The sequence below is a fragment of the Mastigoproctus giganteus genome, chromosome 8 (genome assembly GCF_048544385.1).
Source record: "Mastigoproctus giganteus isolate SK-2022 chromosome 8, ASM4854438v1, whole genome shotgun sequence".
Taxonomy (NCBI): domain Eukaryota; kingdom Metazoa; phylum Arthropoda; class Arachnida; order Uropygi; family Thelyphonidae; genus Mastigoproctus; species Mastigoproctus giganteus.
Window position 1 is genome coordinate 229,090,170 of NC_143582.1, and position 27,000 is coordinate 229,117,169.

The following is a 27,000-nucleotide window of genomic DNA, read 5'->3' on the forward strand; positions in this document are numbered from 1 at the left end:
ATATAAGCACCATAGGAGAATTCAGATTATTCTTCTCCCTCCATCTCCCTCCTTTCTTTTATCTAAACCTTTCGATATGCTTTTCGCCAAGGGTGACCCTCAATACGGCGACTGTCTTGACTTTTCCTTAAACAGTCTACTATTTTTTCTTTCTTTTTTTTTTTTTTTTTTTTTTGAGACAGACGCTGCCTATTCGTAATGACTTTCAACCGCACGCTGTCTCAGGTGGTAGTGGGCTTAGTTAGGTCAAACTACGGTTTATCGGTGTGTCAGAGTTTGGGGTAGATCGGGCATGAAAATCATTTGGAAAATGATTGCAGACGGAAATAGCAACAGGAGTGCACGCAAACGAAACTTCGGGAGTGTTTCCGAGGTGATGTGGGAAATGGGGGGGGGTGGAGGACGGCGATTCATCTTCGGAATAAAAGGAAGATTATGATTGCACGGAAATGTCTACTATCGCATCCAATCAATTTTCGTGATTACCCACTACGGCGGATAAATCGCACGTGTGACACGCTGTTATACGTTTAGCTGAAACCCGTTGGTGGTGATTGATGGGATCCCATCCATCTTTCTCGTGTTTGATTCACCACAATACAGGTGGTCGTGTGGACAAACTGTCATAAATTTGCATTATAGTTGTAAGGTTGTATTTGCCGAACGCACACTATCGCATGTATGTGTGTAGTGGGGGGGAGGGCATTTTTTTATTTATTTGGAGACAGGAGTGAATCTCAAAAAAACTGAGATTACAGCCCCTTTGCTTGTCCCGTAATTTCCTTTTTGATGAGATTTGGGCTTGTCCGGGTGGGGGATTCACCGGCAAAAAAGTGCCGACACCTTTATTAATGGCTTCGTCGATGCTTATTACAGGAGCAGTCCCACCTTCTTTTCTTCTGTAGTGCACAGTTTGGTGGCGAAATTATCTGTCCGTGACACTCCCCGTGACGTCATCACTGCTCGCTGACGGATGGAAGTGGGGGGAGGCGAAGACCTTGACTCTCACACCTTCGCCTCTGTGCGAGGTACGTAGGAGGGGGTCACGTTTTCTACCGGTACTTTTGGCGGCCAATGAAAGCTTGTTCCAAGCGGACACCTCTTGAAGAGATGGTTCGTGCAACTGCGGGATCACCCAAAGCTCCCCTGGGAAAGAAGCGAGCTCTGCAAAACACGCTTTTTCGCTGTCACTTCTCCAACAACCGCCTTCAGCACGCGACTTCGCAGGTGAAGCCCACCACTAGAAGATGACTTGGAGGTAAGTTAAATTTTCACGTGGCCTTTTGACTTCCAGTTTTTAACCGGGTGTTCCACAATCCGCTGCGAATTAACATGCCGGTTACTGGGTTTAATTCCCGGGAATTTGCAAACCCTTTGTCCTTCACCGATTGCTTTTACAAGGAGTCCTTCGGCTGAAAGCATGGAACCTCATATATGTGTTCATAGGGCACGATAGAACGGACGATTTGCAGCATCTCTATCAGCACATCGACGGTGTACCGCAATTAACCCTACCTAACAAAGAAAGGAAGAACAAAATAATAAAATTACCACAAGAAATAATTATGTTAACTACAAAGGCCCTTATAAATCATAGACAGGGCATCAAGTGGCATCTTAGCTACCTGTTTATTTGCATGGAAAAGTTCAGGTTGCTAAACAGTAGCACCTAAGTCTGCTTTCGTCTTGAACCATTGTTAGCTCTTCTCTTCCCAGCTTATACGTCACCCCAAGCTTGTTTTTGTTCTCCAAATGTATAGGTTGCATTTAGGGGCATATAGGTGCATTAGCTTCCATTTCTCGGACCATGCATGCAACTGATCTAAGTCTTTCTGAAGCAACATGGCCATGCTCGGATTGTTAACCTCCCATCCCACCTTTCAAATCACCAGCAAAGCTTCCCTTTGATACCTTTGTCAATATCATTTAAGCAAATCAGAAATAGGAGCGCGACTGAATATTGAGCTGAAGGATCCTGCTTGTTACATTGGGAGACTGACCATTTAGGAAGTGTGGCAATAAAGTTCCCCGACTGCTGCTGTTGAGCCATGTTCGATGAGTTTAAAAAAAAAAAAAAAAGTGGTATGTTGTCGTTCAAATTTCCTCCAACAGATGTGGTACAGAGATTGTCCAGTAGGCTGACAGTAGATGCAAGTAACAACCAGTTTCGTTAGTAGCGTTAAGGTTCCGTGTCACGATTTTGCATTGCAGCAACGAATGAATATCACATTTTGCTTTAAACTGGGAAAATCTGCAACAGAAACATATGAAATGTTAAAACTCTTTATGGCGATGAAACTTTAAGTAGTTAGTGTGTTTGAATGGTAAATGAGATTTAAAGACGGACGTTAGCAATGACCCAAGAAGTGGGCGTCTATCAACCGCTCGCGAAATGGAGAGTTGCAAATGTTCGAGAAATTGGGCGTTGTTTGGCCCTCAGAATGGTGGCTGATGAGTTAGATATGAATATGGAGACGATACGTCAAATTCTGCATGAAGATTTAGGGAAGGTCTGGGCAAAATTTGTGCCACACAGCCACACGAATTGGCAGAAGCAACGAGGAGTGTCATGATGCGAAGACTTCATCCAGACTTGTCAAGACAATCCTAATTTCCTCGACTGTACTGTAACTGGAGATGAGTGTTGGGTGTTTCAGTACGACCCACAGACGAAGCGTCAGAGCATGCAGTGAACTTAAAAATCAGCACCAAGGCCTAAATATTTCGTTTACAGAGGTCCAGGATCAAGACGATGCTGATCATGTTTTTCGACAAACAAGGTGATTCACAAAAAATTTGTACCTGAAGGTGGGAGAGAGAGAGAGAGAGAGAGAGAGAGAGAGAGAGAGAGAGAGAGAGAGAGTCAGTGCTGCGTTCTACGTACAGGTGCTTCAAAGAGTATTGAAACACATTTCGGGCGAGGCCGCAATTTCTAGAGAAAGCCACAGCTGGTTCTTCTTGCAAGACAGTGCTCCTGCCCATTCCGCACTTGTTGTTAAGACATTTCTGAAGAAACATGGCACTGTGCAGATCAACCATCACTATTATTATTATTATTACTCATATTATTTCTCCCTGATTAGGGGTTTCACCTCGTGACAGGTATTGCTACCAAGTACAGGGTAGTTGTTGTTATGTCTGCTGTTACTGTTGGTCGAGGAACTCTCTGACTATCCTACAGGTGTTCAGAATTGCGATTTTCTGCAGTTCCTTGTAGATGTTCGTTGGGAGACGTATTGCTACTAGGCTGTTATGTAGGGTTTTTGGCACCATACCTGTGGTTGACACGATGATGGTGATGGTCGTTACTTGTTGCATATGCCACATCTCTTTGATCTCCTGTTTTAGGTTCGGGTACTCCCTGATTTTTTTTACCATGGGTTTTCGGCAGGTTGCCAGTGTTGGGTACCACTATGTCAATCAGATAGGTAGCCTTTTCCTTCTTGTCCACAAGGGTTATGTCCGGGCTGTTGTGCGGGATTGTCCTATCCGTTATTATGGTGCGGTCCCAGTACAGCTTGTGGATTGGGGTTCATATTTGTAGTACGGTACGCTTTCTTCGATCAACTGGTATTTCCTTGCTAGCTTCTGATGTATTATCCTGGCTACCTGGTCTATGAGTGTACTCAGTCTGAGTGACAACCTTGCATTCCGCGGTGATGTGTTGGATCATTTCTGAGGCCAGATGGCATCGTCGACATGTGTCATTGAACACTCCGGACTCCTTGGCGATGTATTTTCTATAGTTCCTGCTACTGATTACCTGGTCTTGGATAACGAGCATGAATCCTTCAGTCTCGGGAAAGAGCATCCCGCTCGTGAGCCATGCATTTGAAGCAATTTTATCTATGTGATCTTCATGCAGTTCTTAGTGTCTGCCATGGAGTGTCTTCTCTGCCCATCTTTCTAGCTTCGTTTGTGCCTCCTGGTTGAGGGGGGGCTCCTCGCTTAGGTTGAGTGGGGTATACCGCTTGTATATCTGCCTTATGTCCTAGTGGAGTGCTGCTGTGTGTTTCTGGAAGTAATTCTTCAGGTTAACTATCGCTGTCTTCTGTTGCTCAATGAAGTCTACCAGGCCCCTTCTTTCCGGGCACTTGTCAGTCTCTCCACGGTAGATTTTGGGTGGTGTTGGCGGCTCTTGGTCATTATTGTCCTTGTCTTTCTTATGATATCCTCCAGCTCGGTTTAGTCCAATCTATGACCCCGAAGGAGTATGTTCGCACTGGAACTGCATAGGTGTTTATGGCTTTAACTGTGTTCCCTCCGTTCAGCTTTGCTTTCAGAAGGCTTCTGAGTCTCTGATGGTATTTTTCGGTCAGCCAGGCCTTAATTTCTTGTGCTGTAACTGCTGAGCCTGCATAATCCTCAAGTATTCGTAGGCGTCTCTCTCTGCTATGGCTTCGATCTCTTTACCAGTCTGCAGCTGGTAGCTTCGGTTGACTAATTTTCCCTGGTGCAATCCGTGGGTCTTGCATTTGTCTAGACCAAATTTCATCCTAATGTCATTGCTGAATTCTTCGGTGATCTGGAGTAGTTGCTGGAGGTGCTTCTCGATTCCCGCGTAGAGCTTGATGTCATCGATGTACATCAGGTGGGTGGTGAGGGTATACAGATTCTTGCTTCCTTCTTTGAGGTTATATCCGTACTTGCTACTGTTGAGCATGGTGAATAGCGGGTTAAGTGCTAGACAGAATCACAATGGGCTCAGGGCATCTCCCTGAAAGATTCCTGTCCTGATGGGGGATTGGCCTGGTTGTGATGTTTATTATTATTATTATTTCTAAGGTGGCACTTAGACTTCCGTCTGTCTCCACCTGATAAACTGAATTTGTGCAGAACCTCTGCGAAACAGGCCTGTATGGCAAGCTTCTTCGCTACCAGGGAGCAGCTGGCACCTGGACAGCTGCTCCCTAATGGCCATCCCTAGTCACGTAGTACTGGGTCTGGTCTACTATTTTAACAGTGCCTCATGATATAGCACTAACTAGCGGACTTCTTCCTCTTTCCCGCGGTGCTCTTAGGGGAAAGAGATTTCCGGATGTTGAGTACATAAAGAAAAACCTAACCGCCAAATTAAACATTATCTCTTTGGATGGCTTAGATTACTCTTTTCAAAAACTTTTAGAACGATATAATTCAATCAAGTGGTGATTAATTTGAATAAAAACATGACATTTTTAAGATCCTTCACTTTGTGTTCTTTTCATTGCATCAGCCTGGAAACTTTATGGCACACCTCATATGACAACATTGAAAAACTGACGATTTATGACAACCCTCTATCGTCTATCTTCAACCAGCCTGTGAATCAGCGTGACTCCAACTTCGTCCACTTTATATAGTAGCCTTCCATGAGAGACAATACTAAAGTTTTTACTTGGTGTACACCGAGGGACTACCTTATTACAAACACCTAAACAGAGCGCTCCTTCTGCAATAGCATTACGAAGATTATAATATTTAGAGGTCTCTGGACTGCCTGATAATATCGATTCCAGTAAAGTGAAGATTAATGGGAAAGATATCGAAGAAGTTGATAAATTTGATTACTTAGGGTCAAGAATAAATAAAAGTGACTTCTGAAACGATGTAAAGAGACGACAGGGGAAATGGCTAAAACATTGGTGGCTGATCTGATAAAATTATGGAGAGATCATGATCTGCCCCTAAAGACGAAACTGAGATTCATTGATTCGTTAATTTTTCCAGTTGCTACTTATCGATGTGAAGGATGGAATCTGAAAAGAGTTGGCAGGAAGGCAATTGAGGTATTTGAAATGTGGTGTTACAGGAGAATACTGCATAATTCTTACTTGGATCGAAGAACAAATGAGTGGGTATTGAATAAAATTGGCAGGCCCAAAATTCCTCTTCATAGCATCAACAAAAGGAAACTCAAGTTTTTTGGTCGTATAGGAAAAAGGGAAAAGTTTCTGTTGAAGAAAAAAAAAAAAAAAAAATTCTGTTTATACTCCGGCACGACAACCAAGTCAGTGGAGTTTACAATAAATCGTCAATACAAATATCTATCGTATTTAGTAGTCACCGGCTTGAACCCCGGTCCACTCAAGGAACGCGTGCTATGCACTCTCGCTCCTGACCACTGGGCTACGTCAGGCCTATGGAAGGAAAGACCGAGGGGAAGAGGTGCAGAGGAAGACCTGCAACTAGGTGGAAGGATGGGATCAGTGAACTTCTGGGCATGACACTTTGCGATGCTGCTCGTATAGCACACGATCGATGCAGTTGGAGGAATTTGTTGGTGGCCACAACAGCTCCTTAGGGAGCTATGCGACTGGAAGAAGATCGCCTATTGTCAAGTTTGATGGAAATCTTTAGTCAGCGCAACTAAACATATAGGCATCATAATTGACAATCACTTTTCTTTCCTTGGACACATTCGTCATAAAGCTTCTAAGCTCATGGATTTACTGCTCTTACCGCCAAAATTAGGAATTATACACCAAAGCCCTGTTGTCCATAAAGTTGTTATAGTTCCCATTGTTACTTTTTCTGCTTCTATGTGGCTTCTACATGCTAAACCGACCACCATTAATTCACTCTCAGATTCTGTTTCGAAGTAGTTTCGTTACTGCCTTAATTGCGCACTTACTGGAGCGTGTCAACTGAGATCTGCACTACAGATTTTACCATTCTTCTTACTTTCAGCTTACTTTTAGATGTTTTCTGCTTTTATAAAGAAAGGAATCCACTTAGAATTTCAGAATATTATTATTGACGTCACTTATAACTCCCGGAAAGAATACTCATGGTACATTCAAATACTTGTGAATCGTGGCAGTGGAAATGAAGTGATAGTGATACACAAAAAGGAATTGTCATCAAAGGATTTTTACCGAATGTTCTGTCTGATATTCTATATAGGCTAACAAATCATTGAGATCACGGTTGTCACCAAGCGCTTTACAAAACATTATTCCCTAAATGTAAAACTCATTCAGTTAAATCTATCAAACATCTACTATTATGCCTTTGTGGAAAGCCAGAAGATTGTTTTCGACGACTGCTCTTTATATGATGCCTTACCTCCATTATCCTAAACACTATGATCACTTACCTAATAGTGTTCTGGTCAACCTTTTGTCGTGATAACCGCTTGAAACATGAGTGGCATCGACTCTACGAGACTGCGGAAGGTATCGTCAAGTATCCAGGACGAGATGGACAACACGATGTTCCACAGTTGGGCAACTCAACGAGACATTGGCGTTGTTGTTGTTGTTGTTGTAGAATTTTAGGACCATCGGCGACTAAGGCCATATTGCTGCGTGTATATTGTCTGTAAGTTGAGTGTTCTGAGATAAATTTTCTGTTTTCTGGAAGAAAAACCCGTGTTTCCGGGAGAAAAAACCATGCTACCATCGCCTGAGACCGACTAACTCAACAACTTTGTGAACAAACTCTATTAAAAATTCTACACGTCATCGACGGGACTCGAACTCAGGTCTTTCCCACCCGGTGTGTGGAGGACGCGATTCTACTAACTGTGCTACCGACGAGGGTGGCACTGGCGTGGATTGGCGAATGCTGTGTTCCACTGCATCCCGCAAATGTTCAATGGATTAACGTCGGGAAAGGGGGGGGATTTGGCGGCCAGGGGACAACACAAATGCTTGGACATGATCCTTGAAACATACTTGCATAATGCGGGCCTTGTATTAAGGAGCGTATCATATTGCCAGCATTGCCTTGTTGAAAAAGTCCAGTGCCATCTAGATACAGTCACCAAGTAGAGCAAAGCGATTCGAAACAATGCCAAAGTAGGATCTGATGGGGATGAGGGGACACAGTGATATCCATTAAAACATTGCCAACAGTTGGTTAGAAGATTCCACCATTTCTCTTTTTCTTTCTTTATTTATTTATTATTCAATTTATTACATATACTTCACCCCTGAACAGCCTTCAGCTAGGAGGGTTCCTGTACATATACATTTGTACATTATAACTTAGAGAGCAAACATAGAACTCGTACATAAATTACGCATATATAAACATTAGTTTCTATAAAATAATACAACAAATAACATATAATGTGAGCAAATAAAGCACATACAAATATATACAGTTACACGAGCAAAAGACAGAGAGACATATAAACACATACGCATCCTAATATATGCATAGACAGCTAATACATATACATAAAAAACACATAATAATTTAAAACAAATTAATTCTTCAGCAAAGTACAGTTCATAAGAGATTTCATCCTGAAGGAGATAATCAGGAAACTTCTACAGTTGTATGTGATGGTACATCCTGTATCTTCTCAGATCTGTACGCTTTCTCATCACAGAACTTGTGGGGATCAATCTTCAGGGTGTTGTACGTTTGGAGGATGTTAGACGGAAAACATCTTCTAGGCATAGTTAAATTCTAATAAGCTTCTTAGGGGAATCCGTGCACTATTGCAAAGGACGCGGGAAAGCCTAGGGCCTACAACAAGATTATGGACATTTGGAGCGTCAAAGCGATCGGTGAGGAGTTGACAGAGATTACGCAGATTTCCTGTAATGAGCAACTGATTCCAAGGGGTGCAACCTCGGTTAGCATACATGATTGATTTCGAGATGGTGAAAAGGTGGCCATTAACACGGTTCAACCACCTTAAAATCCAGTACTCGATACCCATGAATTTTTTGATGTTAGTGAGGGAAACAGAGGACCAGAACGTCGAGGCATACATGAGAATCGGAACAAGACATGTTTGTACGTAGTGAGTGGCAAGTTTTTGTTTGTTTACTCCAGTAAGCTCCTGTCTTATCGCCCACATTGCTGACAGAGTTTTTGCTTTAGTGTTGGCGAAGTGCTGTTGGAAGGTCAGGCCTTCATCCCAGGTGAGGCCTAGATCAGTGTGATGAGAGACCTTTTGGACCATAATACCATTGATGTAGATGTCTATATTCATCTTCTTCTTCTTCAGGTTGGTGAAAGACATCTGTGCTGACTTGGTCGGATTTATGGATAGGCCAATATTCTCAAGATAATGGTCAAGTTCTTCTATTAGGGCAGTGGCATGGGCGTTGATTGCGTCAGATTTGTCACCTTGTTTTGACGAGATGAAAAGTTTTATATCATCTGCGTAAGAGCTGCAGTCAGGATGCGTAGAGAGGAAGGGTCCAAAGCGGCAGCAAAAAATAGTGCAGAAAGGACGCCACCTTGGGGGACTCCTCTGTAGACGACGTGGTTCAATTGGAAGGTTCATCAGATGCCTTTGTTTGAGAATGGAAACGATGACTTTTAATAGGCCTCCCTATATTCTGAAATGCCTTTCAAGTATTGTCATCAAGGAATTGATTGAGACATTATCGTAAGCAGCTTTAATGTCTAAAAATACTACATCAATCTGTTCTTTGGCGTTCAGAGTCGTTTGGATCCGAAATAGGGTGTCCATTAGATTAGTCACAGTTGATCTCTTTGGAATCACAGTGGGTAAATATGGTGGTCTTTTATGGAAAAAATGCATAACAAGAATTGGCAGCAGAGTCTTCTCGAACAATTTTAATAAATTGCAGCTTATAGAGATGGGACTTTCTTTGGGTCAGCAGTTGATTCCACCGCGCTGGCCTAGTTTCGTCCAAAAGTGTAGTGTGGTTCCGGCTGTTCACCTGCTCGACGTTCAATACGCGCCCGTTCATCGGCATGATGGAGCTGTAACCTTGATTCATCAGGACAGGCGACTCGTTTACAGTCATCCAGTGTCCAGGAATGGTGCTCCCATTCCCATTGCAGACGGAGTTATTGATGGCGGTCGGCCAACATAGGCACATGAACAGGTCACCAACTCCGCAGACCTATCAGCAAGCGCGCGTCCGCTGGGTGGTGTACTTGGACATGTTTCTCTGATCGTGCCGTGTTTATCCTAATTCTATCATATGCCTCCTGTATTCGGTTTCAAAGGGCCAGTCTTCTTAGCGTAAAATCTCAACTGGATACTACACAAAAGGTCTTTTCTCTTGGCGCTGCTTCGAACATGCCGTAAAGTCTCCACACCGGCGCTACAAGCTATTGCAGGCACTTTACCCGCTGTTCTTCATGTTATTTATAAAGGTCTCTGCTATTATATTAGGAAAGGAATACCAATAGCACATATTCAAGGCTTCCCCCCACACTGGATGGGAAATGCCCGAAATTGAATCCACCCAATGACGAAAGGAATTTTTATGGCTTTCTTTCAAAAAACAGTAGATAATCGATCTCAGGAGAGGATTCCATGGCTTCTTCTTCTCCCAGAAACTCGGGTTTGTCAACCAGATAGGCAAATCAACAACAGAATGCACACTGAAGTCTCGTATCCTTAGTTGCTTTGACGATTAACGCACACTGACATTTGTTGCAAATTTGCAACAAATGTCAGCAGCAACTGGAATCAATGTAGACCACATCCCTATGGCAAACCACCGCCATCTTGTTGAGTCCATGCTAAAACGAATCCAGACTGTTCTGAGGCCCATTAGGTCGGACTAATAAAGTAGCCATCAGTGTTCAATGTCAAAATAGTTACCTACATTCAGCTGTTTGATAACTCAGTTGTTGTTGGGTTTTAGGAGTATCAGCGACTAAGGCCATATTGCTCCGTGTACATTGTCTGTAAATTTCGTGTGTTCTGAGGCATATTTTCTGTTTGCTGGTCGAAAAACTCGATTTTCTGGGAGAAAAACCATGTTACTCTCGCCCGAGACCAATTAACTCAGCCACGTTATGAAAAAGGTCCGTAAAAATTCCTTACGTCATCGACGGAACTCGAACTCAAATCTTTTCCACTCGGTGTGGGAGGATAGCTATTCTACGAACTGTGCTACCCAAGAGGGCTGTTTAATGACTGCATCATTGTAATTTATTAGACTAGTCAAGCATGATCTTTCCTTAATGGCACCATTCTGGGACCTATTTATGGTACCAACTTGTCTGAACTGCATTTGGTGATGCTTGTTTTCTTCGATATTCATATGGTTCATTCTGAATTTGTTCAGAACAGTCACACGACTAGGGCTATTATGCTATTATAAAGAGGTTATGATTCGATTGAGGTAAAAAGTTAGAAGAAAACTCTACCATCTTGTCGACAATTATGGATTGTTTTTTTCTCCACAAGGATAATGCCCTTGCACATATTGCACGTTCCAGTTAGGAATATTTTTGACCCAAAAAACATTCGGTTCTATATATTCACCTGACTCCCCAAATTCAAAATGATGGTCAAAGGACGAAAGCTTGATAATATTCCGACAATCCAGCAAAATTCCACGTTTTCTGACCATCCAACAAAATTTCACATCCTTACGATCATTCAACGAAATTCTACCTGGTTTCGACCATACAACAAATTCTAAGTTGGAAAAAAGATCCATCAAAATTCCTTGCGTCGATGATGCAAGGAATTTTTACGGGTCTTTTTCACAACGTGAGTGAGTTAGTCAGTTTCAGACGAGGGTAACATAGTTTCTTCTCCCAGATACTCCATTTTAGATCCAACAAAACATATACGTAAACCGAGAACACACAATTTATGGAATAATAATAAAAAACACATAAGACAGCTCTTGGATTGTCTAAATATGGCAGTTTTTATGCGACCTTAAAGAATTTTCACCTTAAGAAACGCAAGTTGAGCTGAACCGGACTAGCCATCGAAGCTAAAAAACGAATTTTAGATCTCGTGAGGAACGGCTGACAGTCATTTGTTCTTTTAAGTGTACCTCTTCTCCAAAGAGTGAAATATCTGTTATCGGCTGGGCACGGGCGTGGAATGAACAAAATAAAGAACTGATTACCATTAACTCACTCACATCTGAAATTTCACTGACGTAGGGGTGCAGAGCTCGTTAAGGAGTTTGAGGAACGAGAGTTAAAGGAAGTAGGAGAAAGTGGATTAGCCAGTATCAATCAGACTCTATTCTTCCTCATGCCAAACTATGACCCTTGCACGGCAGGGGAACTTTCTTTATTGATGCATCACTGGGCCATGTACCTTCGGGGCCTTTTCAGGTAGCTTCTTTTAGCTCAGTCGTCACCACAACCGCAGCTGAATCAGGTTCTGTAAGTCATTCCGGCTGCGACCTCTGCGACCCCTAAAGATAGATTACTCTTCTTTTTTTTTTTTCGTTTTCGTACGAATTTTTAGGAATTTCTGTTTTCGCCTCGCAGAAGGAAACGCAGGAATTTCGGCAATCTGATCACGTCATCGATAGCAGGTCGATAGGATGTGCCCTTGATCCCAGAATACCACAGGCTCCATATACCCTCTCACTTCACCGTCAGAATTACGTCAGGTACGAAGATAGGACCGTCTCCAGGCTGGCAAGGCCTACTGAAAACTGCCCAAACAGGAGTATTACTTAAGAAAAGCTGCTTTAAGATTATTAACTGCTGTCGCAGAGTTATTTCTCTTACCTTCGTAAAAAAATCATTAATAAGCTTTTGGAATATTTCCAACAGGGTGTAGATCTGATCACATTATCGCCATCTTTTAAAAAATAAAAACACAACGAAGCTTCAGCATGAAAATTGCGTGCTGATTACTAAATCCAGCTGCCAGAATTTTTAACAATATTTGCTACTAAATCACGAGCGTCTTCTTTTCTTCTTTCATTAATCTCCAGCTTTCTGTGGATTTTGCAGTAAGGAGATTGAGAACAATCTCTGTACCTTCGTGATCATCCAATATTTAACTAGGGATTTCCGTTTGGAATCCCTAGTATAGATATTGGATGATTGTTCTCTGTGTACAGTCTATAAATCGCATGTATTTTGAGGTCAATTTTCTGTTTGCTGGACGAAAAACCCAAGTTTCCGGGAGGAAAAACCATGCTATTTTCGACTAAGACCGACCAACTCAGCCACGTTATGAAGAAAAGGGTCCATAAAAATTCCTCATTTCATCGACCAGATTCGAACTCAGCTCTTTTCCACCCGGTGTGGGAAGGACGCAGATTCTACCAACTGTGCTACCCACGAGAATTTTATTATATAAAATTATATAATAATAATAGTAAATCATAAATATAAAAAAAAATAATAAATAAATAAAATAAGAAAGAAAAGCTTGAAGAAATTAGTAAAATTTTATAAGGCTATACATATTTTGATTATATAAGGTTAAAGAATTATTTAATTCAGTAGTATGCAAATATGCATGAAATTTAAACTATCAATACATAGGACAAAAAACGCTTAAAGGCTGCAAGTTTGGCAATCCTGATTAAGATCCATAATAATTTAAAGCCTGTAGCCGTTTGCAGTAGCGACAGGGAGAGATACGAACTATATGCGAGAAGACCGGTGGTGTATGAATTCCACTGGATGACCGACATCGTCAGGACAGAAGAATGTGGGAACATTCAAACGCCGTGATTGGATTTATGAGGAATGGGCCGCGCCCCCCCCCCACACCCTTACTGACTGTACGGAGGTACACAGGTGAGATTCTGCCACTCATGACCCTTCTCGATGCTGGTGAAGAGTTCATTCTGATGGAGGACAACGCTCATTGCCATAGGGCATTGTACCATCGAGTCCATATGGATTGGAGTGCGCACTTCTCTGATGTGAATCACACTGAGCGCGTATGGGATGTTCAAAGAATAAGCACGTTCGGAATATCTAATGATATTTAATCGCTGGACATTCCGAATGAGTTTTCAAATAATGTGCCTAAAATATTTTATACAAGAAGAGGTTACCAAAACCTTGAGGTGAAGTAGCCGTCAGTAAGGCAATGCAACAGGAGACTGCATTGGATGCGACACACCCGTGCCACCCCAGAACTTTTCTTAAATGGTTATAACTTAGTTTAAAAAAAAGAAAGGGGAGGGCAGACTAGCCATCCACCCAGGTCCCCAGGTACCATTGTACAGTCCTGGCCATGAGGTGAGATGAGGTTTCTGTGGATGGGAAATGAGTGCATAGAGGATAACAATTAACCTATTGACAAGATATTTGGTATAAAGACCCACAAGAAAATTCTAAAAAAATTAGTTCGAAAATAAGCTTTGAATTGTCTTGATCATTGTAAATAGGCTTTAAATAATTACTAACGCCGAAGTAATAAAGAATAAAATTATAAAACGCTTTCCCAGTCGATTCTTCCAATTATTGCTCTGAGACCGAATTTTTGCTGGAGCTTGGAACTTTGGAATTTAAGTAGTCATATTACATGCTTAAAAAAAAAAAAAAATTATCTGCAAAAAATGGTCTCTACTTAACATACATAATATTGCACCAGTGTTGCTTTTTTCTTAGAAAAGAACGTACAGAAAATGGAGAACCACAATAAATACACTGAAAAGACAGAATTCATGGGATACCTGTTTCCTGGGCGATTTCCATGCTGTCATCCCTTTCGCTAGAGGACGAACCCGCAGATTGGCACGTATACAGGTACACTGCATTCACGTAGACGGTAATTCGATGTCAGTATGGATAAACGTCGTGAGTTAACCGACTTTGAAGTGGGTGCCCGAAGCATGGGAAACTCTATTGCGGAAAGAGTACAGAAATTGCACTATCCCCGTTAACAGCATCAAGAGTGTATGGGGAATGCGACATTTTCGGAATAACATCTCATCATAGACACCGCTGTGGGTGGAGAAACGTGGTGGATGAACGTGGCCGTCTGTCTCACATTATTTCAGTCAATCGGAGAGCGACAGTGGCACAAATCACATCCGACTTGAACGAGTGAGGTGCCAGAAACGTCTCCACCAAGACCATCAGGCGATCATTAGCCACAATTTAGGCAGGTGGACGTCAGTAATGGTCTGGGGCGTGTTCAACTGGCACACGTTGGGACCTCTGGTACGTCTAGGCGCATTTCTGAACGGTCTAGTTCACATGTCCATGCTTGCAGACCATCGCATCCCTTCATGCTCATCGTGCACCCGCAGGGCAATGGACTCTTCCAAAAGGACAAGGCGCCTCTGCACAGAGCCATGGTGACTAGAACATAGTTCGAAATGCATTCCACAGATTTTACCACCATGGAATGGCCTCCCCATTCACTGGACATGAATTCTGTGGAACATCTTTGGGATGCTGTGGAAAGGTCCATTCGAGCTTTGGATCTTCCATCCAGGAATGCGACGGAATTATGGACAGCGGTCCAACAAGCATGGAGAGAAATACCTATGGAACGCTTTCGTGAACTAGTGGACTCAATGCTTCGCCGTGTGACTGCCCTTATCAGGGCAGTCACACGGCGGGCCTACCCGTTACTAGGTAGGTATCCCATGATTTCTGTCCACTCAGTGTATACAGTACATATGGAACATTACAATTAAAATAAAATTATTTCCGCTTCCAATGTATACTGTAGTATGTAAGATATGAAAAGCGAGAAAATGTTTCACACAATCGTGTCATCTAACTGCCAATGTCGAGCTTCTTTCACGATGCAACTTTTTCTCAACAGATAAATAGACTTGTACGCGTTTTGAAAAGCCACACTCCTCTAATTTGCTTTTAAGAGACATACGGGTATGTCAAAATTTCTGAGTTGTTTGTGGGTTCGTCCATTTAGGGTAGTCCAGATAATGGATTGCCGGATTTGGTTCGACTGTATGCACCAGGAAGTTGCTGTAAATAAATGAAAGTAACGCAATGCTTATTAACATACGGTCGCAGTTGATGTTCGTAGTCTGACCTTCGCCGAGGTATCGATCCTTTTATTTAAGGTAGTTCTGTCCTCCGACAGTCAGAAAGCACAAAGTCTTCATTAATTTACTTCGAATTAAGTCCTGAAATGAGCGGGGACCGTAAGTAGGTCCGATAATAAAGTTTCAGGATCAAATCGATTTTGTTTTAAATTTGCTACTTTGGTGGTCGCCTTCAAACTAATGCATGTTTCTATTCATAGCTCACTCTAGTCACTGTGGCAGTTATGTTTTTATATCCTTCATTTATTGAAAGACTACCTGAATTAAAAATGTTGTGCTTCAGAAAATCAGGAGACAAATTTTAAAAAGACTTAATTTTATTCCTAATTCAGCTTTTTGTCAGCATTTTTTTTCTAGCAAACCTCCTTTAATTTATTTTATTTTATTATTTTTTTTTTCTGAGCTAACAACCATCCGCAATCTTTTATTAGTTTTTTGAATAAGCACTTCCGAACAAGAAAAAAAAAAATCTTTAATGCATTTTTCATTGTGTGCATTCAGTGATCAGTTTTTTCGGGATGAAAACCCCGAATTTCCTGGAGAAAAAATTATGCACGTAAGGGTGCATCCAGCCTTCATGCTTAGGAGAGGAGAGGTATTAGTATAGGTAGATCCTGTTGAGTAGAGGTAAAGCATTGTTCAATTTACAAATAACGTAGTAGTAAAAAAAAAGGCCGAATTTCTTTTGGTCTGATTATTAGGATGGTGGATTGATAAATATTTTTAAAAGATCCAAATATATTTTTTTCTTGAAAATTTGTTTACTGAGAATGGAGTTGTTACATGCAGACAGACAATCATACACGTTAAAGATAACAGGAGAAAAAATATGCGTGAAAAAAATGCTTTGGAATACTGTACTGTAATCTGAGAGAGGCGTGCGTGTGTGTGTGTGCACGCGCACTAACACTATGAGGCATTAGTATACGTTCTCTGTGATGGTATAATGGTTTATATTTTATTTATTTATTATTTATTTATTTCGGCTACAAAACAGCAATCGTACATGCCTTAAAATGCAGTTAAAATAAAATAACAATTCCAAAGCAAATCAATACAGCAACTTTGTATTGTAATTACAGGAGGCAAAAATAAAATAAAAAATAAGAAAGGAATATAATTATACAGTTGATTCCCTTCTCTCACAATAGAAAAACATATTATAAAATAAAATAAATTTCAAAGCTCAGATATCAGATGTATATTGAGACTTAAGTTGCTTCTTGAAGTGTCCAGGGGCATCAAATATCTCCAAATTTTCCTTGTTGTTTAATCTTGCCGTCCTGTTATAGTAGTTGTAACTCCCATAATTTTGTTATTTATTATTTTATTTATTGATTAACTATCATTCTATTCTTGTTCTTCTTCAGCCACCGAATTACTAATTGCAGTGCTTCATTTGAAATTATACAGTCGCTGGTGTTACTTATTGATTTATAAATTTTTATGTCTTCTGCATGAAGGTTTATTTTAATTTGGTAATTAAAATATTCCTAATATTAGGGAATATTTGCCTAATATTCCCCTGAAATATTAGGCAAGTCTTTGACATAGATTAAAAATAGCAAAGGGCCCATGGAGGAACCCTATGGTTCACCAATTTCAGGTTTAAAAGCGTATGAAATTTTACCTTAAAAAAGTTACTGACATCTCTCTCTCTCCAAGCAGTTTGCAATCCCGTTAAAAGCCTGTCCTCTGACTCCATAACGATCCAGTTTTTCCATTAATCTCTAATGAACTACTTTTTCAAAGGTTTCGCTTAAATCAAGGAAAATTGTTTTAATTTGTCCTCTTTTGTCTAACGCCTAGGATATATCTGATAAAAAAAAGAAATCATATATGTGCAGGTGGATTGTGCCTTGATAAATCCTTGAGTGTAATTTGACAGATTGAGTTTAATAAATTTAAACAGCTGCTTCATTACAATGAATTCTATTGCCTTGAAAGTGTATTTAATTGGCAAACTGATCTGTAGTTGTTAGTTAATGATGAATCCTGGACCTTTCTGGAGGTCCTAATGGTATACCTTTTTTAATTCAGCGGGATAGAGTTCCCGCCCAAAAAATAATTTTATTAAAAGAAGCAATGGATTTACCAATATTGTTCGAGATCTTTTTCCATAATATAGTAGGTTACTGAGGAACCATCAGAACCTCCAGCAAGGTCCTTTTCATGCTGTGGGTTGTGTTTAACAATTCGGCTTGATTTATCTCAAATACGTTTAGTGTATCATTGTAATTTAAGAAAAATACTTCATTTACTTTATTTCGATCGTTGTCAGTATTTGTATTGCATATTTGTTCAAAACTGCTTGCGAAGTATTCAGCCTTTAATATATATCAGAGATCTTCGGGTATATCCAGGGTTTCACTATAGCATTTTGATTTTTTTGCCTTATAATTTTTAGCCTTGAATATAGGCTTAATATCTTTAGCCTCAAAGATTTTCTTCTTTAAACAAAGTCCAAATATTTGTCGGAGCCTTGATCTACCTTCTTAAAAAAGAATATTTATTACAAAAGCACGTTTCCTTATTTATCTTAAACCTATTATGCATTTTTTCGAATTTTTTACCAATAAAGATTTTAATTCCTTTGAGAACCAGTGTGGATAATTTTAATCTGTAGCTTTATAGCATGGTATACAAGGTAATTTATTACATCATTAATGATTTTAAGCAAACTAGTGATTAGGATCATGATGGTGAGCATCAGTGATCAGGATGAGGATCATTAATTTTTTAATAGTAATTCCAATGGAAGTTTTTGAATTCATAATTCATATCAGGCCATTTCACTTTATTAAAATTATTTTTTTGTTTTCGTACTAAACCAGTATCCTTAATAGAAAAGGTTTTATGGCATATTTGCTGATGACATATGGATTGCGATCTGATTTAAATAGTTTTGTTGGCTTACTAACCACCAACGGAAAATTGGTAAAGAGTGAAACCAAATAGTTCGTGTTATTAGTTGGAAATTTAGAGGTATGATTCAAATTTAAAGATAAGAATACTTTGGAATCTGTCTTTCGGTGTCTATACATTAGTTTCATTGGCATTACACCCATAAGCATCTGGCATATTAAAGTCCCCTAAAACAATTATATACAGTAATACCTTTGCTGATGACACAAAACTGTTCACTCCTATCAACCCTGGAGACACTGTCGACTACATCAATCCTTTAGAAAATCCAGAACCTCGAGGCCTTCCTCTCCGGTTTCGGTCTTCACATCAATCCTGAGAAGTCGAAACAGTTGACTTTCTGGCTCAAAGGGAACCAAACAATGGTGCAACCCATATTAAGAGGATCCGCGATTTCTGCTGACCAACAAGGTACCTGGGTATTATTTTTGACCGAAAGTTGTCCTTTCTATTACACCTAGACCACCTGCAAATAAAGTTCTGTCGACTCCGGTGGTTGCTTAAACAACAACTTATGCACGTCCATAACCAGGCTGTTGGGTACAGATACATAAAGACGTGTATACCCGGTCATACTCTATGGCGTCGAAGTCTGGACTTCAATTGCTATGACGCATCTTAGACGGATTTTCGCGGAGGAATTCTATTGAAGGTTAGGTCATATGGAAATTTACCTGGCGTCTTCCTGCCATTATTCACGAGAGAAGACTCGTCTTTGATGTCAAAATGATGGTTGGGAACAAGACATCTGGGCTAACTGCGGATGGAAGATCCCAGTCCTTAACCTTCAGGCACCCAACCGGTTAAAGTTATCCGATCGGTTCCTACCCGTGCAAATTCTGCAGTACATACACTCCTTGGACGGCAACCTCTACAAGTTTGCAGTCGATAAGAAATATAGGCAGAACTTACTCTGTCGACTTCCTTCTCAGTACTACGTCAGAGGACATTAGAACCTGCTCCCGAAGACCTGTCCATCAGTGCCATGGATCCATCACTCCAGTGTTCAAACCTTTCTGCGCCTGCTCAAATGCTTCAAAGCGTCTACGCGGTTAGCACAGTGGCATTGTCATCATCCTTCCCACATCGGGTGGAAAAGTGCCGGGTCCGAATCCTGTCAATGACGCGAGGAACTTTTATGGGCTTGTTTCACTCCGTGGCTGAGTTTCTTCCCGGAAACATGAGATTTTCTTCCAGCAAACAGGAAAATCGACCAGAGAACACAAGCAATTCACGAACATAATATACTTGGGCATATGAAAGTATATTCGGGGGGCCCTAATGACTTTTTTTTTATGCCTTCGAGACAGTTCCACGATGCTGTGCAGTGTATAGGCTGACCAAACGATCTTTCAAAGCAAGCAATTGTTGCGAAAGCTGCCAAACAAGAAACATGATTTTGGCCTTGAATGGGCACGTTTTGTTTTGTTTTTTTTTTTATTTCTTCATTGTCAGTTTCGTGACGTATGATTCAGCGCGTGACATCACTACCCGTAGCGCGTGTAGCACTTTCAACAATGGCACGCTCTGTCATTGTTTCAGTAGCACGAAATGTCGCTGCCCACAGCAGACACGATGATAGTTCTAATTACTATTGTTTCTTAGCGGTAGCTTAACTTTAAACGATGTCACGTTCCGCGCAATTATGCCGGCCAGGTGCAAGCTAAAACGTCTGCGCGTGCCGCCTGGTCTTATCTCAGTAATTACCCGTTGTTCGAGTTTAAAGCTCGCAACAAAAGGATCGTTCCAGACGTTAAACTTCTCATATCTGTCGGCATTTGTCCCGAAGTTTACCCGTTAGCCTTGAAGCTCCCTCATAAGACAGCTTCGCTTGCACTGCAGCCTAAAGAACAGGAAAAGCCTCACGGAGTCAAGGAAAGTGGTCGTAAAACAGTACGCCATTTTCACGATGCTTAAATCAAACACAAACTGGTGCTCCAAGTCAATACGAGTGCCCAGAAATTTTTTCGTTGTTCGCGATGCTGGCTTTACTTTATTTGCACTCAAGGAGTGAGCATTTCGATACAAGCGCAAACGGGCAGTGTTCTTGACAAGTTTCGCGCAATAAATATGGGCGAAGTTGACTTTCTCAGGAAGGTAGGGGTTGCATTGCGCACGTGGATACTCCCTTCCCTCATCTCCCATCCTTATTTTTCACTTGGTGGACCCTACCACCACAAATCTTTTACTTTTCTTATTAGTCCAATCCCCCCCCCTCCTGTGTGGATTCTTACACAGGAGTGCAACTCTATTCCTTTAAATTTCTATTTCTTGTGGACAACCTTCTTATAATTCACTCTAACCTTCTTGCTCTGCTCCCTCCCTTCCACTGTCACCGCCTTTCACATCTTCCCCTTTTACACTGGGGCCCGCCCTGGCAAGCTCAGACACAGTCCAGGATCGCCTTCTCCAGAGTCTTTCTTCTACTGTACCCGGGATCCCCGAGGCGCTAGATGGAAGCCTTTGGTCCCACTAGGAGCCCTGGAGACTAAATTCCAGAGTAACAACAGACCAAAATAAACTCCCACTGCACTACGCAAACTAACACAAATACAGTACTTTTTTACACTATCTGGCATTTACAGAATTTGTACTGCGTCATCAACCCCTGTGTCATCATTCTCTCATATGTACAAAATGCAACCTCAGGACTCGTTCGTTTTTTTTGCTTTAATTTCAAACTGCTGCGATTAACTGAAAATCAGTTTAAAATGAACTTTTTAGATAAAAAGTTCATTTTAAAGTTCTTTCATCTAAAAATGAACTTTTTAGATGAAAGAAAAAGTCAGTGATAAATCCACGCCTAAAAAATCTCTCATATGACCAGAAAGTTGAAAACGTACAATGAGTGTCTCAAAATGAGGACGCACATATTTTATCGCAACTAAAAAAAAACTGTCATATTATGGTTACTCGAGAAAACTTTATCCACCCTGAGTATTAGGTCCATAAATTCCGTGTGTTCTCTGGTTGGTTTGTGTACTGTGCTGGAAAAAAAAAAAATTCCGAATTTCAGAGAGAAAAATCTTCCCCTTCCTTTCCTCGCCTGAGACCAGTCAACTCATCCACGAAGTGAAAAAGGCTCAAGAAAGTTACACGAGTCATTGATGAGATTCTAACCGAGGCCTTTTCCTCCGGTGTAGGGAGGGAGGTGATTACAACTTCGCTGCCCTCGAGAACACATATTTTAGGAAATAAATAAAATTAATCATAAACCTCCGAAATATTATTACAATTTGAAAGTTCTCACCACTTTGCTGAGGTAAAATTGCGTTTAACTCAGGACTACCCGAAAGGGAAGGCGTTTTCTTTGTACTTATTAAACGAGTTTAATAGGTTTTAACAACTACCTTGAAGGTCGTACCTTTTATAAGAAGACTTCGAAATTTCTTAAATCTATATAGCTGAAGGACGAAATGAGGAAAGTCAGCAATCAAATCTCTTCCCCAGATAATGCAATAGATAGCAACAGAAGAGGTCTGGCGATATGCTAAAAACCGGTCCTACTATTATTTCTCCCCCATGGAGGAAGAAAGGTGGGAATAAAGACAGCAATAAATATCGAAGTCTTTTTGTATGTTTCCTCCCATTCTGTTTGCAATAATTCTAATTCTTTCAATTTTGCAGGATCGTCCTGGCCATTCCCTTCTTAGCGGCGATTACTGTACAAGGATTGTCCGAGGAACCTAACAGCACCCCCGAGGAGGAGGAGCATCCGTCAATACACAATCGTCGACTAGGGATCTTCTCCCCAGTTCAAGAATTCCCAAAGTCACCTATTTTCAACTTCCGCTTGAACGTTGACGTCAATCACGAAAACAAACCTCTCCCCAACCCAATACCGTCTCTCATTAATCCCTTGTTGTCCCAGATTCACAAAATTCCAGAGAAGCTCGATCCTCTAAATCTCTTTGGCGGCTCCAAAAATAAAGAAAAGGATGAAGGACAAACAACGGAGTACGTCGAGCCTTCGACAGATGTGCCCATTGAACAGATCATCCAGCCTCGGAACCGTGTCCTTACTCAGCGTTCATCCGATTCGAAGATTATTCGTGTTCCTTTGACCTTCGTGTCTAACGGAAAACCGGTAGGAGTGGTAGTCCACAAACCAGAGAATTTCGTTTAAACCTGCGTCTCATTCGTAAAGGTTGCAAAATGATCCATGTAGACGGCGATGACCCCCACCCTGTCTGTTGTACCAAAACTGATGCCAGGCAGTTTGCTAACATTTGAGAAGTACGCGCACTGAAGATGTAGCATAAGAAGTATTATAAGACAGTTGGCCTACGAAACCCTCGTCCTTGCAACTTTGTAAAAGGGATTAAGTGCAAGCCAAGGCCTTATTCTTATTGTTCTTTTTTCTGTTTTATATATAACGATTTCATTAGAATGTACATACTTAAATAATAAACTTACTTGTACCGAATACTCGACTGCTTTTTTGTATCTAAATATACAAGTGATTTGGTCTGACTAAAACTGATTTAGATTCATTGATGTATAGCTGGGATGAGGGTATAGCAGCAGAGGTACCTACCTCAGGCACAAAGTAGGAAGAGACGTAAGAGTTACAGGATTTAATGATGCAAATTTTGTATGATATTGTTAGATGAGGAGTTGGGAGGCACACTTCTGCAAAAATACTTCGTGTCCATTCTGGGTAAACAGTCTCCTGTTGCTTTTTCAGTTTATTAGAGACGGGATTTTCACCTGCTTGTAGCCAGCTTTGGCCTTCCTAGGTACGGAACTGCTGGCATCCACTGGTATTACACTTTCTCCACTGGATGCCGAATTCTCTGTGGTATTCACCACCGTACGTGATTATAGGAGACTGCTGTACCCATAGCACTTGCGCTTCTTCCTATGGGTGCTGGAAATATATTCTTCTTCTTCTTCTTCTTTGGTCCTTAGCTGGCAGCTGGGGGAGGCGGTTGGCCACGCAACCAGTATGCTGCTGTAGGTGCCGCAGGGTTTCGGACTTGCTCTGTGATGTTCTTCCATACCTTACGATCCATGGCTTCAGTCCTGGCCTGGTTAAGGTCGAGACGTCGGCTCTTCAAGTCATCTTCCACTTGCTTGGCCCACGTTTTCCTAGGCGCGGTCCGTTGGATGCTCCATTGGGTGGGTCGTTGTCTCCAAAGGAGTGTGGATGGTATTCTGTTCATGCCCATTCTACATACGTGGCCAAACCATCTGAGCCTTCGCTTCTGGATTTGGTCGGCAATGGTTGGTTGCTGTTGGCATCTGGCGCGGATGGTATCATTAGTGATGCGGTCGCGAAGAGAGATGCCCAAGATCTGCCGCAGGCATCGCATTTGGAATACCTCAAGTTTGTTCAAATCTAACTTGAGACAAATCCATGTTTCCGATCCGTGAAGAAGAATGGGCAGGATCAAAGTCCGGAAGAGTCGGATTTTAGTCTTTGTGGAAATGTTGGTCCTCTTCCACAGACACCATTTGAGCGAGGCGAACGCAGTGGCCGCCTGTCCAATTCTGCTGTGGATTTCCATGGTGGATGCAACTTTCTTCTCCTGGACCAGCGACCCAAGGCATTTAAAGTCTTGCACTTGCTCGATCTGGACGCCTTCGAGATAGATGGTGGCTTGCGACCCATCTGTTGTCAGGGCCTTTGTCTTACCAGCATTGATCTTCAAACCGTATGGCCGGGCAATGCGGGCAATGTCGTAGAGGATGTCCGTGGCTTCAGCGTCGTTACCGGCAAGGATAGCACTATCATCAGCAAACATCAGGTCAGTCACATAGTGATCCTTGTCATATTGTATGCCCTGTCTGTTTCTGAATGCTTGCCTCATAATGGCGTCGACCACGATGTTGAAAAGCAACGGAGAGGCTACATCCCCTTGGCGGACTCCAGTTTGGATGGTAAGTTCCTCAGATAAATCGTTCTGGATGCGCACCTGGCTGGTTAAACCGTTGTATGCAGTTTGGAGGAGTGTGATGACTTTTCGAGGTACATGTTCAACCTCTAATAGTTTCCATAAGGCAGGCCGGTGAACACAGTCGAAAGCAGACTTAAAGTCAATGAAAACAATGACGGTTCGCTGTCCACACCGGATCCTCTCCTCCATCAGCTGACGAATGGCAAAGATTTGATCACAGCATCCTCGCCCGGGTCTAAATCCTGCCTGTTCTTCTCGACTGGTTTGCTCGCGATGTTTTTGCAGTCTTGACTGGATGATCTTCATAAAGACCTTTCCGATGATGGAAAGGAGGCTGATGCCACGGTAGTTCTTGCAGTCCCGGTTATCACCTTTCTTGTGGATCGGTACGATAATGGCTTTCCTCCATGTTAACGGAATTTGTTCAGTGCACCAGATGGTTTTGAGGAGTGAGTGTAGTCGGCGAAGCAGTACATCTCCCCCGGCTTTGATCGCTTCTGTGGTGACTTGGTCCACTCCTGGTGCCCTGCCATTCTTCAGGGATTGTATGGCTGCTTTCACTTCTTCTACTGTAGGCTCAACATCGACCATGGAGACCTCAGGGGGGTCGATCGAGAGTGCTGTTGCTGGCGGTCCCTGAGGTGGGTCGTGATTATACAAAGCTTTGAAGAATTCACTCCACCGTTGCAGGCGTTCGGATGGTGATCGCACGAAGGTCCCATCAGCATTCTTGATGTTGTCACTAGTCAATTTGGTCTTTCCACTCAGACATCTGAGGGTGCGGTACTCGTTTTTGGATGCCGCCACTTCAAGATCGTCTGCCACTTGGTTCCAGTATGCTTCTCTTTCTGCTATCATTCTTTGTCGGACTTCTCGGTTTAGCTGCCGGTACCGTTCAAAGTCGACCAACTTTGCCTGTTTCCGTTTGTCCACGAGGTCGAGGCACTCGTCTGATATCCATGGTTGTGTTCGACGTCGGGCAGGTGGACATAGGGGCTTGGCACATTCCAGGATGGCATCAGAGATCTGCTTTTCTTCTTCATTTATATCCTCGGGCACAGCCAGCATCTCGAAGCGGTTGGATAGGGCGATCTGATATGCCTGTTTGTTGGCAGCATTCATTAGCTGCCTCCAGTCCAGCTTGGCTGACCGAGATGATCTTTTTGCATGCCGTAATTTGAGCTGCACCTTAGCCAGGATGAGGTAGTGATCAGATCCGCAATCAGGTCCCCTCATGGCACGAACGTCCATGAGTGATGAGCGAAATCTGGCATTGATCAAAATGTAGTCCAGGATTGCTGAGTCCTTGCCAGATGGATTTCGCCATGTAAGTTGATGTTTTTGAGGGTGCTGGAAATATATTACATTTAGTTTAGTACGTGTATGGTTGAGCCCGCTTCCTCGTGGCGTGGACGGGTACTGGGAAGTAGCCTTCCTGGTAGCAAAGCGGCCAGAAACAACTAAACTCACGAAAACAGACACACTACGCAAACATAGCTACACTCATTTCCGGCCATCGTACATAGTTTTGTATATCATCACAGAGAACCATGGCGGAGATGAACTAACGTTTAGGGGTCGCCTTACATAAGACATAACACATGTCCATCCTGTTGCTTTTTTTTACACGCTTTCGCAATTTGCTAAGCTCCTATTAGCTTCAGCATGTCTGCACAACCACATGACAACTTAACTCCTAAAGCTGGGAGTCGAGTATTTGGATCATTGAGAAAGTTTTGTCGAGCCATTCCAAATTTCATTAAAATCAGAAATACAGAAATCCGATGATTGTTATTATTATTTTTTTTTCATACATACATCTCAAGTTCTCCCTATACTGTATATGATAATACTTGAAATTCTGTTTGTACTTTGAAATTCATTCCTCCAATCAGATACACTGATTGGAGGAATGAATGGACAATATGGCGGATGCGCATAAAAGAGAAACTCAGTTCAAACACTGTGCATGTTACAGTGCTTTATCTTTTTGAAGAGGTCATCTTTCATTAATTTACTAACATGTAAATAATCAATTATAAACTATCTATTTATCCTAATAATCACGGAGGATCCATGAAATACATACTGTATTCAATGTTTATTAAAATCCAGGAGGAAATACTCCAGGATAGACACACAGAGTCTGAAGAGGTTACCAGAAAACACTTATATTCAAACACAAGGAATGGGTAAGTTATTACTGGGATCAGATCACTCGGCTACCTATAACTATCAAAAAGTGAGGAATATGATATTTGAGGCACGTGCAGCGAAAGTGAAAACAATTACTTTCATATATCAGTAATAAATGTATTATCAATTAGTTATTTACTTTTCACTTAATCACAGAAAGCGAAAACTTCAATTTAGTAACCTAGCGTGCCTGATATGTACTGCAGTGCGTACATAGCCCAAGATGTTTGGCAAGGACCAGGCTGTGATCCGATCCACAGTCTGCAGTCGGGTCATGACTACCATGATTACCTATGTCATGT

The 27,000-nt window shown here is 41.7% G+C and overlaps 1 protein-coding gene across 1 annotated transcript; it reads left to right on the forward strand.

Annotated features, from left to right (window-relative positions):
• Window positions 1–1,107: 1,107 nt before the first annotated feature.
• Window positions 1,108–23,005, forward strand: LOC150082400 (uncharacterized). Its single transcript, XM_090380546.1, has 2 exons — window positions 1,108–1,258; window positions 22,230–23,005. The coding sequence occupies exons 1-2, from the start codon at window positions 1,248–1,250 to the stop codon at window positions 22,726–22,728; spliced, it is 510 nt and encodes a 169-aa protein (XP_090236672.1). The 5' UTR covers window positions 1,108–1,247; the 3' UTR covers window positions 22,729–23,005.
• The last annotated feature ends 3,995 nt before the right edge of the window (window positions 23,006–27,000 follow it).